The sequence below is a fragment of the Myotis lucifugus genome, unplaced genomic scaffold (genome assembly GCF_000147115.1).
Source record: "Myotis lucifugus unplaced genomic scaffold, Myoluc2.0 scaffold_533, whole genome shotgun sequence".
NCBI lineage: Eukaryota > Metazoa > Chordata > Mammalia > Chiroptera > Vespertilionidae > Myotis > Myotis lucifugus.
In genome coordinates this window covers 395,748-410,086 of record NW_005871581.1, presented here as the reverse complement: position 1 = coordinate 410,086, position 14,339 = coordinate 395,748, and the positions used below count along the sequence as shown (strand labels likewise).

At 37.6% G+C, this 14,339-nt stretch overlaps 1 protein-coding gene across 1 annotated transcript in view; it reads right to left on the bottom strand.

The window, feature by feature from the left end:
- Nucleotides 1-14,339, bottom strand: part of UHRF2 (ubiquitin like with PHD and ring finger domains 2) — a 58,440-nt gene that overhangs the window by 43,553 nt on the left and 548 nt on the right. Inside the window, 2 exon segments of the mRNA XM_006104019.3 lie at nt 922-1,181; nt 7,945-8,178. Of these exon segments, the coding sequence (XP_006104081.1) occupies nt 922-1,181; nt 7,945-8,178 (494 nt within the window).

The window sequence follows — 14,339 nt, the reverse complement described above, 5'->3', positions numbered from 1 at the left end:
GCATAATATTAGTTAGGCACACATGTTAAGTATCACTTGAATGAGAATGTAAGTTCATTTCGTGTGTTGAATAAATACTAAATCCTTCACAACAGTAACTTTTATAGTAGGATTTTGAAAATAACAAAATTCAGTGTTAGAAAAATTAAGTTCTTAATACTGTCTTCATATACACATTTTATTGGGGAGTTACTGCTGGGTATAGGGTTTGGGGAGGTGGAGGCGATAAAAATGTTCCAAAATTAGTTTGTGGCAATGCACAATCCTGTGAATACACTTAAAACCAACAAATTGCATTCTTTAAACAGATAAATTGTATGTGAACTATCTCAATAGCAAGCTGTTTTAAAATATATATATATCAAGTCCTAGCTGGTTTGGCTCAGTGGATAGAGCGTTGGCCTGCAGATTGAAGGGTCCTGGGTTCGATTCTGGTCAAGGGCATATGTCCGGGTTGCAGGCTCGATCCCCAGTGGGGGCATGCAGGAGAGAGCCGATCAATGATTCTCTCTCATCATTGGTGTTTCTATCTCTCTCTCCCTCTCCTTTCCTCTCTGAAATCAATAAAAATATATTTTTTAAAAAATATATATTTCAACCTCATTCTAACAGCTATTACATGTTTTATATACTATCTAAAATATTAAAATATATATAAAAAAGCCTTACAGAGGAATAAACATACTAAATTAAGCCAGGTATTAGGCTACCAAAAACAACAAACCACTTAGGAGCCAGAGATAACTGAGCATTAAGGAGCCCTTATTATAAATAATAAACAAACAAACAAACAGTAATAGACTGAACAGACCCCTAAATGATTTCTTCAAAAAGACTATTATTTGAAAACAATCTTGAAATGGAAGGCTTTGCTTCTATAAACAAAACATTAATGAAATCCTCAATAGCATGAGCACTTACTCATCAAACTCGATATGATAAATAACATCTTCATCAGCAGCAACAGAGTCTGAATTAGACGTAGAGGGTACATTGTCCAATTTATTTGTGCTGTCTTTGGAATTATGATTTACATTTCCATTAGTCCTTTTACAAGAACTGCCATTCTTCAGGGGAGTTTTGCCACGTGAATGTTCATCAGAAGCTCTAGTAATACTATGTATACGTGCTTCAAACCAGGAACCATAGTTGACATCTCTGACATCCACCAATTCATTTACCTAAAAAATTTTAAAATTAATTAATGAAGTGTAATTTCACCTACTGCTTTAAAAACCTTAATATAACTTAGGTTATTTTTATAGTTATCACGGTTATGAATATTTGTAGCTACTCATGCTTAAAGTAATTTCAAAGATTAGATCAAAATTAGTCTTTTTGTATACTCTAAAAATCCATTATTTACTAGTATAAAAATTAACTTTCCTTTTCAAAAAATTTTATTGTTGAAAGTATTACATATGTCCCCTTTTTCCACCATTGACCCCTTATAGCCTGTCCACACCCCTGCCACAGCCTTCACTCCCCCTATTATCTATGTCCATGGGTTATGCCTATATGCATACAAGTTCTTTGGTTGATCTCTTCCCACCTACCCACCCCACCCATGACTTCCCTCTGAGATTCTACAGTCTGTTCCATGCTTCTATGACTCTGGATCTATTTTGTTCAACAGTTTATTTTGTTCAAATCCGTTATTTACTAGTATGAAAATTAACTTTCCTCCAAATTTCCTTCAATGAAATGTGTGCTGAAATGGGTGTTTTCTTTGACTTCTCTGATGTCTACACTTGACTTTTAAAAATATGAAAGTACTCAAGGGTATTCTGGAAAGTCATTCAATAAGAATGTCAATAATGAGCCCCAGCTGGGTGGCTCAGTTAGATGGAGCAACCTGTACACCAAAATGGTTGAGGGTTCAATCCCCAGTTGGGATGCAACCGATTTATGTGTCTGTCTGTCTGTCTGTCTCTCTCTCTCTCCCCCTCCCTCTCCCTCTCCTTCCCCCTCTAAATCAGTAAGTATATCCTCGGGTGAGGATCAAAAAAATTTTTTTAAAAAAAGAATGTTACTAACAAAAAGCCAAGAGTTTAAAGAGTTATGATTGTGTTATTAATTTGCTCCATTAATTTCTTCAGAATCCTAAAGATAACTTACACAGTCAATCCAACCAGAAAACAGTAAAGTATTAAACTGAAAATAAAACTCAAAAATGAAGAAATTGTGCACATGTACAAAGGGAAGAATTTAGTGAACCCATTTATACAAAATAGGTAAGTTCTACCAGTTAGTAACTCACTAGCAAATGCATTATTACCTCAAAAACCAGAGATAAAATGAACAGAGCTATATGATGCAAGACAGATATAGTCAAGTCTAGTGGATGATCCAGAATTAACTGTGCAATGTAATAAAAGGAAAAACAGTATACCAGAAGTTAAGAGTTACAATATGAAAGCTGGTTACTAAAAATAAGCAAACAAACAAACTCTCCTAAAAAATCTGAGGGAATTGGTCTAAAGGTCAAGGCCCTTTCAGCAGGAAAAAACCAAAAGACATCCCTTTAACCTGACCACTTAAGGTATCCAAAAGAATTCTGACATTTGGGGCAGGAGTAAGAGGGCAGTATATGCTAAAAGTTAAATACCCATATGCCAGATATTATGCAAGGCTCCTTTATTTAGGCTTGTCTAATTCTAACAACTAAGACTTCCGATTTTACAAGATAAAGAAACAAAGTTAACTTGCTCCACTAAAAGCTAATGAAATGTAAAGCTATGATTTGAAGACATCTTGACCTTGAAGCTTATGTTTTTGCCATGAAATGACAAGATAGGTAAACAAGAACTTTAAAGGTTAACTGATGAACTAAGAAATAAGATATTAAAAATATAAAAAGGTTTCAAACCACCCAGCTAATATAGAAGGTAGAGAGAATACAGACAAAACAAAAAATTAACTATCACTACCAGAAGAAGTACCACATTTGACCAAAGACACTGTATGTAGTAACATGGCAGCAATGAAACATCTTAAAAAACATAAGGTTCAATGTATCATAAGAATGAAGAGTTTAGGAGAAAAGGAAAAGATCTAAGGGCCAACCAGACTAGATATAACAAAGATCAGAGATGGAGCATGGTATACACTGCATAAATTAACTCATGCATTAAATGGACACAGGGTCTTTTTCTTCCATAATAGCCACTGACAAGTGTAAAGAATTTAATTTCTTTCTTTCTTTTATTAATCTTTACCTGAGGATATTTTTCCATTGATTTGTTAGAGAGAGTGGAAGGGAGGGGGAGAAACAGAGAGAAACACACATCAATTGGTTCCTCCCGCACACAGGGGATCTCAAGGTACGAGTCCTTGACTGGAATCAAAACCAAGATCCTTCAGTCCAAGGGCCAAGGCTCTATCCAGTGAGCCAAACTGGCTTGGTAGAATTTAATTTCTTACAGGCAAAACAAAAAATAGATAAAACAAAAAATAATCAATGTTAATGTCTATAATACTTGAGAGAATAAACTGAAGCTACTACTCTTTCAGAGCAAATCAAAATGTAAGGGTTTCATATCACACTACACAATTATTATTCTAGAAGAGAATGGAGCATATAGTTGAACAAAAACAGTCACGGCAAAAATACACTTAGCAATATAAACCTTACTATGGAAGAGTATGAGGTACAAATGAAATACTTAATTTGCGTATGAAAAATAAGAAACTAGCATGCAGATCTAGTGTCTGGATAACGTAGTATTTGGAAATACAATTAGAGTTAACAGAAATCTATGTCAATCTAAAAATACTGTCACTGCTTAAACATCACACATAAGAGAGAACTTAATAGCTCATAAAGGTAAGGCATTCTTTGAGTAACCCTAGATTTATAACTAGAAACAAGAACTACAAATTCTCCTATAAAGTATAATTACCCACTCATGATATGCATATAAACTGTATGGAAAAAATGCTTTTAAATTCAGAAGTTTCTGAACATTACATAGACATTCTTAGGCCAAATTTGAATGGGTCAAAATGCCTATAAGAAAAAGGTTAAAACTCTTTTGTAAAATCTGTGTTTTGAAGACGGTTCAGAAGAGAATACTTGTTTCCTTGGCAGTATCCTCTGTTTTCATGTAATCATAACTTTCTTAGTAATCCAGTTGAAATCAAGAACTGAAAAAGTCCAAAGCCACTGCATGTATACCACCAAGAAGTCAACCCTAATGTAAACTATGGACTGAGGGTGATGGTATATCAACGTAGGTACATCAATTCTAGCAAATGTACCACTCAGGTAGGGGATGTTGATAATGCGGAAGGCTATTCATGTGTTTTGGCAGGGGGTATATGAGAAATCTCTGTATTTCACACTAAATTTTACTGTGAACCTAGAATAGTTCTAAAGTGTTAAGTCTATTGCCCTGGCCAGATAGCTGCGTTGGTTAGAACGTCATCCCTATGCACCAAGGTTATGGGTTTGATAAATGGTCAGGGCATATATAAGAATCAATTCATGAAAATGAAATAAGTGAAACAAATTGATGTTTCTCTTCCCTTCCCTTTCTATCTCTAAAATAAATAAAAATGTAAAAATAAAATGTAAAGCCTATAAAAAACCTAAAAACTAAAAAGTAATTATAGCCAGAAGAGAGCAATGAAAAAGCAGACAAGATGACAAAGAGAAATATGTGGGGGTTGGGAATAGTGTCTCAAGTGTACCGATGGACTTTAATTTTAATGGAGGTCAATGACAACACAGAGAGACTAATACCACTGAAAGAATTAATGTATCTATCTCTCTCCCCCTCTCCCTTCCTCTCAGAAATCAATAAAAATATATTTTTAAAAACCCCAAACACTTTCTAATAATAACCTATTCCGTTTCATGACAAAGTATACATGACCAAGGTACTATGTTCTTTTAACACATTTCGTACCACTCAGGAGTTTTCTCGTGTTACCCGTGCCATCTGTTAAGGACCGCTCACGAGTGTTCTCGTTTTTCACGCCCATGGAAAAAGGAGCGAATCTAGATACTTATATAAATTTTGTTTGGTACCGCTTCATAGAGGAAAATGTTTTACGCAGTACCATGCATTAAAAAAGTACTAGGAACTTTAATTGTGTAATTGTTTAATTGTTTTTGTAAATAAAAATGTTATAATTATTGAAAAACAACATTTAAAGTGCATTATGATGATTTAAATAACGTGCAGTTTGCCCAAAAATGTGCGGTCCCTGGCGTATGTCTTAGAGATTTCTATGCGGTATGCAATGTGTTAATATATAGTCACAGTTTTATTTGCTAAATATAGCTTAAGCTTTATATGAATATGTTAGTAATATTGGTATGCTTTTTGTCATGTTTTGCCTTGGCTGGTATGCTTCTGTGGTTAGAGCTCCAGCCCTGGGACCAAAGGGTCATTAGTTCGATATCTCAGTTGTAAGGTTGCAGGTTTGAGCCCCGGGCCCTGATCAGGGCTCATGTGTGAGGCAACCAATAGATGTGTCTCTCTCACGTTGATGTTTCTCTTTCTCTCTCTCTGCCCCCCATCCTCCTCCATACCCTCTACTCTCTCTTAAAAACAAAAGCAAAACAAAACAAAAAGGAAAAAATATCCTCAGGTGAGGATTTAAAAAAAGTTATTATTATTTTTTTATTAAAAAAAAAAGCCTCCCATTTCTTTATGTTGTGGGTCAATTTAGGTAATATTATAGGTATCTATTCTTTATAGGCTTAAAGCAATTCATCGATGTAGCCACCCTGGCCAGGTACTTTTAGATAATTCACTTCATCTACCAATTTTTAATTAAAAATTTTTTAAAAATATGTATCTTTATTGATCTCAAAGAGGAAGGAAGAGGGAGAGAGAGAGAAACATCAATGATGAGAGAGAATCATTGATTGGCTGACTCCTGGACGCCCTCTACTGGGGATCAAGCTGGAAACCCAGGCATGTGCCCCCAACTGGAATCAAACCCGGGACCCTTCAGTCCGCAGGTCGATGCTCAATCCACTGAGCCAAACCAGCCAGGGCCCAATTTTTAATGTTTAACCTTGAAAATGCTCTGAAAATAAATGAATCTCAGTCCCAATTTATCTCAACTGATAAGAATTAAGGAGCTATAAAGATAGGATGAAACAAAACTGTCATCCAATTATTTCTACAAAACTTATTAGAACAGAATTTGAAAAAGTTGCTAACTGCAAAGGTCAATAAATAAATTGCATTTCTACATATCAACAAATAAATCACAATTTTAAAAGATAACCGTTTATAATAGCATCAAGAAGCTATTAGAAATCAAAACAAGATATGTAAAGAGAAAACTAAGATGTCAACGACCTAGATTAATGGAGACATCTATCAAGTTCATGAAAGAAGGACTATTGAAAAGATGTCAATTCCAAGCTGATCTATATACAATCCCCATCAAAATCCCTCCATTATTATTTTTCTGTAGTTTTGACAAGCTAATTCCAAAATTTTACATGCCAAGTGTTAAAGCCAAAAACCAAGACACCTTTGAAAAGGAATTAAATTTGGAGATGGAGAAAAGGGAGATATCAAAACAACATTACAGTACTTTAGAACAGTGTGGGCACAGGGGTAGATAGGCAAACAGACCAATGGAATATAGTAGAGAGCAGTTTGGCAGTATCCTGTGAGTGAACAACCAGCACTTCTATTTCTAGATAAAAATTCCTAGAGAAATTCTTGAGCACTCACACCAAAATACAAATAGAAGGTTTACAGCAGAACTGTTTAAAACAACTAAAAGTGGAAACAGTTCAAATGGCTAATAATCATAGGTAGATACATATATTGTGACATGTTAATAAAATGAAATAAAATAGAAGTGAAAAATAAAGCTTTAGCCCTAGCTGGTTTGGCTCAGTGGATAGAGGTGTCAGCCTGCAGATGGAAGGATCCCAGTTTCATTTCTGGTCAAGGGCACATGCCCGTATTGCGGGCTCGATCCCCAGTGGGGGGGCATGCAGGAGGCAGCGGATCAGTGATTCTCTCTCATCACTGATGTTTCTATCTCTCTCTCCCTTCCTCTCTGAAATCAATAAAAATATTTAAATAAATAAATAAAGCTTTATGCAGAATCTCTCAAAGTTGAGAAAAAGTAGAATTCCATTATATAAAATCCAAATACCGGCAAAAGAAAACATTGTTTAGAGATATATACATTAACAACACTATAGAAAAACAAGAAAATGATCATAAAAGTCAAAATAGTAGTTTACCTTGTTCTGAGAGGGAAATGTGTTATTGGTAAGGGCACATAAGAGGCTTTAAAAAGGAATTGGCATCATTCTCCTTCCTAACCTTGGTGGAATTACACAGGTATTGGCTTTATTATGCTTTAAATTCTACCTATATATTTTACATTTTTAAAAGACTGTAAAAAGTATTAACAGCCCAATCTTTACTTTCAAATGGTAATCAATGTACATATTCACAACATCCTGAAGAGAATAGACTAACAAGAATTTTTAAAACATTTTTTTATCTTATTTTACTAAAAAATTTTTTTCAAAACCCCACACTTTTTATTGATTTCAGGGAGGAAGGGAGAGGGAGAAAGAGACAGAAACATCAATGATGGGAGAGAATCATTGATCGGCTGCCTCCTGCATGCCCCACACTGGGGATTGAGCCAGCAACCCTGGCATGTGCCCTGACCAGGAATCGAACCATGACCTCCTGATTCGTAGGTCAACACTCAACCACTAAGCCATGCTGGTCAGGCTAAAAAGTTTTTAACATTGATTTTTAGAGAAACATCAATGTGAGAGTAAAACTTCGATCTGGTGCCTCCAGCACCGCCCCCCCACCCCACCCCTCTGCACCGGGAATTGAGCCTGAAATCTAGGCATGTGCCCTGACCTGGAATCAAATGGGCAACCTCTGAGTCACAATAGCCAGGGTACAACTAACAAGAATTCTGAATACAACATACCTTATACAGTCCAATGCCAGGATCAATAAGAAAATCACGAGCTGATGTACGTGGCTGACTGGAAGATCTCACTCTTGATGCTTTCTTCACTTTAGGTGGATTATCAGAACAGGGTTTGGCCTTAACATCACTCTGTTTAGATGTGCTAGGAAGATCAGAATCTGGGCGAGCTAGTAGCTGAATTATATCATTCAGTCCAACATCATAGTCAAATAAAGTATATCCATCTTCCAACTAGAAACAAAAGATAGAAAAGATTAAAATGCTTCTCTCAAAACTTGATTTTTCTATATCTTTAGGTACCCAAAGGTCCTAGCCAAATTATTAAAATAAAATGCACAGCATTGTAATCTAGTGATCCTGAAACTATTCATCTATTACTTTATGGCCTCTGATGTCAATATCTTCTGAGGACTTCAATAAATTAAGAATTATTTCATATTAGCTATAGGGTACACTGATAGCCACTGAAATAATAAACAACACATCATTGCTGTTGTGACCCCATCACCTAAGAAGAAGAAAAAAAAAAATCTAGATTTCTCACCAAATTTTATTTCAATGAACAGTGCCTGAATCCACTGAAAGAAAAAGGTTTTATGAAAGTGACTTTTTTATGACCTTGTGTTCATAAAGACATTAAAGTAACCATTTCATCTTTCTGAAGATTATTAATTTTTTTTAAATCAAGCAGGAAAAAAACACTTAAGCAGGAATAATTACAATTCTTGCTCATGCTATTCCACTTGCCTAAAGTTCTCTAATTCCATTCATTCTTTTTTTTCTTTGAGAGAGAGAAAAACTGATTGGTTATGTCCCACATGCACCCGAATGGACCACCACCACTTGGGTGTGTGCCCTGTCAGGGAATGGAAACTTGCAGGGGAAGACACTCCAATCAACTAAGCCACACTGCCCAGGGCCCATCCATTTCTCAAGCTTGTAAGTTACATCATGAAAAATCTTCCAGGTTGAATAAATTATCCTGCAACTTACCCATAATTTGGCAAGGTCTCTAATACATTGAATTGTGTCAATCCAAATATTTGATATCCTAATACCATCTATATCAGAATGTGACACTTGGCAACACGGTCTTCACAGAAGTAATCAAGTTAAAACTAGGTCATAAAGGTGGGTCCCAATCCATTGTGATTGGTATTCTTACAAAAAGTTGAAATTTGGCCCTGGCTAGTGTGGCTCAGTTGGTTGGAGCGTCGTCCCATACATCAAAAGGTGGTGGGTTCCATTCCTGGTCAGGACATATACCCATGTTTCAATTTGATCATGGGTCGGGGCGTGTTTGGAGGGCAACCGATCAATGTTTCTTTCTCACATTGATGTGTGTCTCTGTCTTCCTCTCCCTCAAATCAATAAAAACATATCCTCTTGGTGAGGATTTAAAAAAGTAGATACAAAGTTGAAACTTGGATGGAAAGACACACAGAGGGAAGGTGCAAAGGCACACAGGGAGGAAACAACCATGTGACTGGAGTGATGCATTTACTACAAGCCAAAGAACATCAAAGACTGCTAGCAAACACTAATAGCTAAAGGAAGCAAGGAAGATTCTTTTCTACAGCTATCAGAGAGTGAAGGGTCCTGCTGATGGGACATCTTGATTTCAAAGGGATAGTCTCCAGAACCCTGACACAAAAATTTCTGTGGTTTTAGGTTTTGATACTATGTTACAGAAGCCCTAGGAAACTAAGTCTCCATTTGTTTCTTTGTAAAATTCGATGGCCATTTCACTATGATACAATAAAACTAAACTCCTTCAAGATTAGAACTATCATTTCCCTAGGCACATCAACAATTTGTTGTTCATTTCCCCCTCTTTTATGCAATTACCTATCACCATCTACAACTTTATCACTGTAAGACCATGTTTAAGAAGTCAACTGAAGAACAAAAGTCTGCCCTTGAATGATAAACTTAGTAATGTATTAGATTAAGTAATTGTAATTCAAGTGGTCCAGAAACACACAATCCTGCACATTACAGGTGTTCACAATTCTTAAGTAGAACAAAGGATCAAGAAATTCATAAAATTCCCAGTGGGGAAATTAAATTAAGACACTATCTCACGGGTTAGTTAATATGCTTATTCCAAATAAGTGTAAGGAGTCTTCCAAAAGCCAGTAAGCAGATATTCCCTTATAGGGATGGCAAAGTTAATATTGCTTGCCTTATTAAAAGACAAACAAGAACTCCCTCTAATCCTGAACTCCTGGGTTAAAAACGAAAGGTAGGAAAAAACCATACATTCACACCTTCATTTTGACACTTCTCCAAGATCCTCCCCCCCCCCCCCAAAGAAAACAGAACGCAATAATTCTGGAACAGCTGAAAAAAAACACAATTTAATTGAACATACAACTGTTGCATATTATGATAATTATTTTAAAAAATGGAAGTGTTTAAAATAGAAAACAAAAACACCTCTCCAATAGCACAGAATGTGCAAGTTAACTGGTAGGGCATTCCCTAAAATGATGAGCTGTTATGGTGGTATAATAATTGGAAATCCAACGTGTTTCCATAAACATTTTTTTTCCACTGAAATTTGAGGCACAAGAGTCAGAGGGACCTTGAGGGTATTCTTATATACTCAACCCCTTTCACTAGTTTCTACCATTCAGTAAATACAAGCTGTTTCAAAGGGTACTTTGGTTTGAAAGGAAAAGTAATGTCCGAGTGAATGTCAGAGTGAAGCACTAAGCATATTCAAGGCATGAGGCCCTATAATAGAAGTTAAGCTCACATTAACATGTAACCATCTTTCCAATTATGTATGCTTACTAGGAGAGCCACTTTGACCCATATTATCCACTCCCTTCCCTAATTCATAGCTATCTTTCCAGTTTTCCTAAAAGTTATCTATTTCACATCAAGTTCCACATAGCTAAGCCACTGTTAAGAGTTGTAAAAAATGTGGGAATGATTTGTTACTGGAAAAGTACTGAAGTTCTCCTAAATTTAATAGTGCAGACTAAAAGTTACCTGTCACTTAAACTATACTCTGAGTGGGAAGGGGGTTGGGTCACTCAGAAATTACAAACACCTATGAATTTCAGGCACATAACTCTAAGTCCATCAATGTCTCATAGCAGAAAATGTTTGAGAACTGCCTGCCTAGAAGACGGAGCCCCAACATTTATAATGCTAGAGAGGCAGGAATAGTCCTAGAATTTTGTTTTGCCAGACTGCACTCTTTTTTTAAAAAAAAAATGTATTTTTTATTGATTTCAGAGAGGAAGAGGGATAGAGAGATAGAAACATCAATGATGTTTCATGTACCTTTCACTTATAATATCTAAACAGATAACACACAAACACAACCTTTAAATAGGCAAACATTTTTACTTTGTAGTCTGTAAAAAGTCCATGGGCAAAAGGCAACTACTACTCAGTTTTTCTTCAGTTTTGGTTCATACCTCTTACCTACCATCTACTCTATGGTTATCTCTAAGTGGTACAGGGGAAAGAATGAAAAGAGGATTTTTTCAAAGTAGGAAAAGCTCTGGATTCTCACTAGATTTAGAGACGCACCAATGCAACTTCTTTTAAAAAATATATATTTTTATTGATTTCAGAGAGGAAGAGGGAGAGATAGATAGAAACATCAATGATGAGAGAGTATCATTGCTCGGCTGTCTCCTACATGCCCCTACTGGGGATGGAGCCTGCAACCCAAGCATGTGCCCTTGACTGGAAATGAACCCGTGACCTTGCAGTCTGCAGTCCAACACTATCCACTGAGCCAAACCAGCTAGGGCATAACTTCTTTTAAAAAAAGAACAAAAACAAACCCCCCCCCCCACCAATCCCCAAGGTGCTTCACACTCAACCCCCACCCCTCATAAGAGAATACCCAAATGAGGTTACCCTACTTTAACCAGAACTTAACCTTGAATTGCTAATTCTCCACTTTGACCCTCAAAAGTGGAGTCAATTAAATAGTTTCTCAATTTTAATTTGCATACAGATCACCTGGGGTCCTTGTTAAAAGACAGATTCTACTTCTGTGTGAGGCTCCCAAGGTGAAGTTAATGCTGCTGGCTCTGCTGACCCAGGACCATACTTTGAATAGTAAGAAACTAATAGGAGATTGACAATCATTCAACTTTCATTTTCAAACTCTGGTGTTCATCAGACTCTCCTGTGGGATCTTGTTAAATTTAACTACTTGCAATTCTGGGGTGAGCTGAACATCTATAATAAAATATCCACAAGTGATTCTGATACACACTAAAGCAGTGTATGAGGCCCAGAAATCAGGATTTTAAAAAGATTCCCAGGTGATTCTAATGTGCAGCCAAGGTTGAGAACCACTGCACCAAATGGTAAAAGCAGCTGGTATAACAAAGGGGAAAGGGTACCATTTACATCATGGACAGTGTAAACTTGATTTTAACATTTTTCACTATGGCAGTAAAGCCTCTTGAAGAAGGGGTGCCTTTTCCTAATAAGTATGAAGGCATTTTACAAGATAAGGGCAGTCCTGTGACACCAATCCAGTAGTTGCCCGCTACAGACATACTACCCTATCTATGCTCTGTGAACTCCAAAGAGGGAAGATGGAGATAATAATCACTGCCATGACAACTTGTTAGCTCATAAGGAAGCAAACACAGCTGGAGCAGTGTCTTCCTTCTCGGTCTCCTACTCAATGAGCATCAAAGGTCCATTCCTTATCCCTATTGGTTTATCACTGAGCTGAAAAAAAAATAAATCAAAATTACTTTATCAACTGTCCTGGGGAAAGAAGCACAAAAGGTTTTATCCCAAACACTTCCCCGAACCTGGAACCAGCTACCTGGTTTACTGGAAATTTATTGTGTTATACTGAATTTAACCCAACCCCTACCTTTTCCTCAAGGCAACCAGGTGCATATTCTTTTAGCATGTCTGACATGGGGGTTTTGCCCAGGAATACATTTCTCATGCTTCATTTCCATCACTGGTGCTGAAATCACCAAAGCATCCCAGGCATTCATGTACTATTGTCCCTAGTACAATTCACAAGACTTGATTTCATGCTTTTCACCTTTGACCAAAATACTAAAAGGTACCAGCCACCGGCAGCACAGCAATATAAATCTACATAGTGTTTTATACAATTATTTCAAAAGCGAAGTTTATAACTAAATTGAACACCCGTTTTTATTACAAGTCAAACACTAAAGGATCAATACAAACTGGCTGCAAGAACAGAGCAAAGAAGCAACAGCATTTACTTAAAAACAAATTAAGATAACCTCATGGCTCACTCTTAGAGAGTAATCTTGTTACTCTGAAATTTCTGGGCAAATTTAGAAGGGTAAGCCTATCAAGGGTAGGAAAATATTCCTTTCAAATCCTTTGTGGTTGTAGGAAAACGGCTACCACCAAATCCAAGAGAGCTACATTTATTTCAAACCACAGGATCAGAGCCAAACTGTGGTCTATCAACGGTTGAATGCCAACTTTTTCAGTGGGTCAACATAAAAAAAAGACAAGAAAAAATAGGATGTGTCTGGGTCTCTGGTACAGACCGAGAGAGACTTGTGGGATAGGAAAAACCTCCAATGGGCCCGTGCACGGCCATACCACAGAAGCTACCAGGGACGCCCATAGATACGTGCACCGCCAAGAACACTTCCAGCCTTTCGCTCTGTACCGCGGGCTGTGCTCCAGCTGCCCTGTTAAAAACAGGTGAGGAGACTATTCAGATCGGCGACAAGAAGAGCACAACAGTCTCTCATATTCCCTTCCTGTCTGGGAATAACCTTTTGGGCCTATACTGGGCAGCGGAACCCCGGTCCTGGGTTCCATCAACAGCTCCCTCAGCCCAGGTCTCTAATCTTCCCCGAGAGAGACAGATTGCAACTCGAGAAGGAGGCGAGGGACGGGGACCCAAAGTTCTGGAAACCTTGCAAATCTTCAGTGTTTACAAATCCCTTCCACACCGACGAGGCAGAGCTAGGGTTCTTGTGCCCGGTAGGTAAGTTCCCCCGCCCCCCCCCCTTCTTATTCGGGAGCCGGAGCGCGAAAAGAGCCGTTAGCCGGCTCAGCGCCGCCGGGAGCCCGAGCCGCCGGCCCTCCCCACCTGCACTGTGGCATGGCCGCCACGGCCCGCTGCTCTCCCCGTATTTTAGAGGCCCCTGAGCCCGTTGAGTGTAGGAATGCAGGAATAAGTCGGCTCGGTGGGTAGCTGTCCCATTTGAAAAGGTAAAATTTGTTAAGGGCCCAAGCTGGCTTCGCTTTCGATCTCGACGGTTCGACTTTACTCGGGGGCTTGAGGTTAGCTGGATGACAGCTTGAAGATCCAACTAGTGGATATAGTGTTGGGCTAACTAAGACAAGGAAAAACAGTTGGGATGGGCGTTTTGGTTTTTTTTTTTTCTATGGGG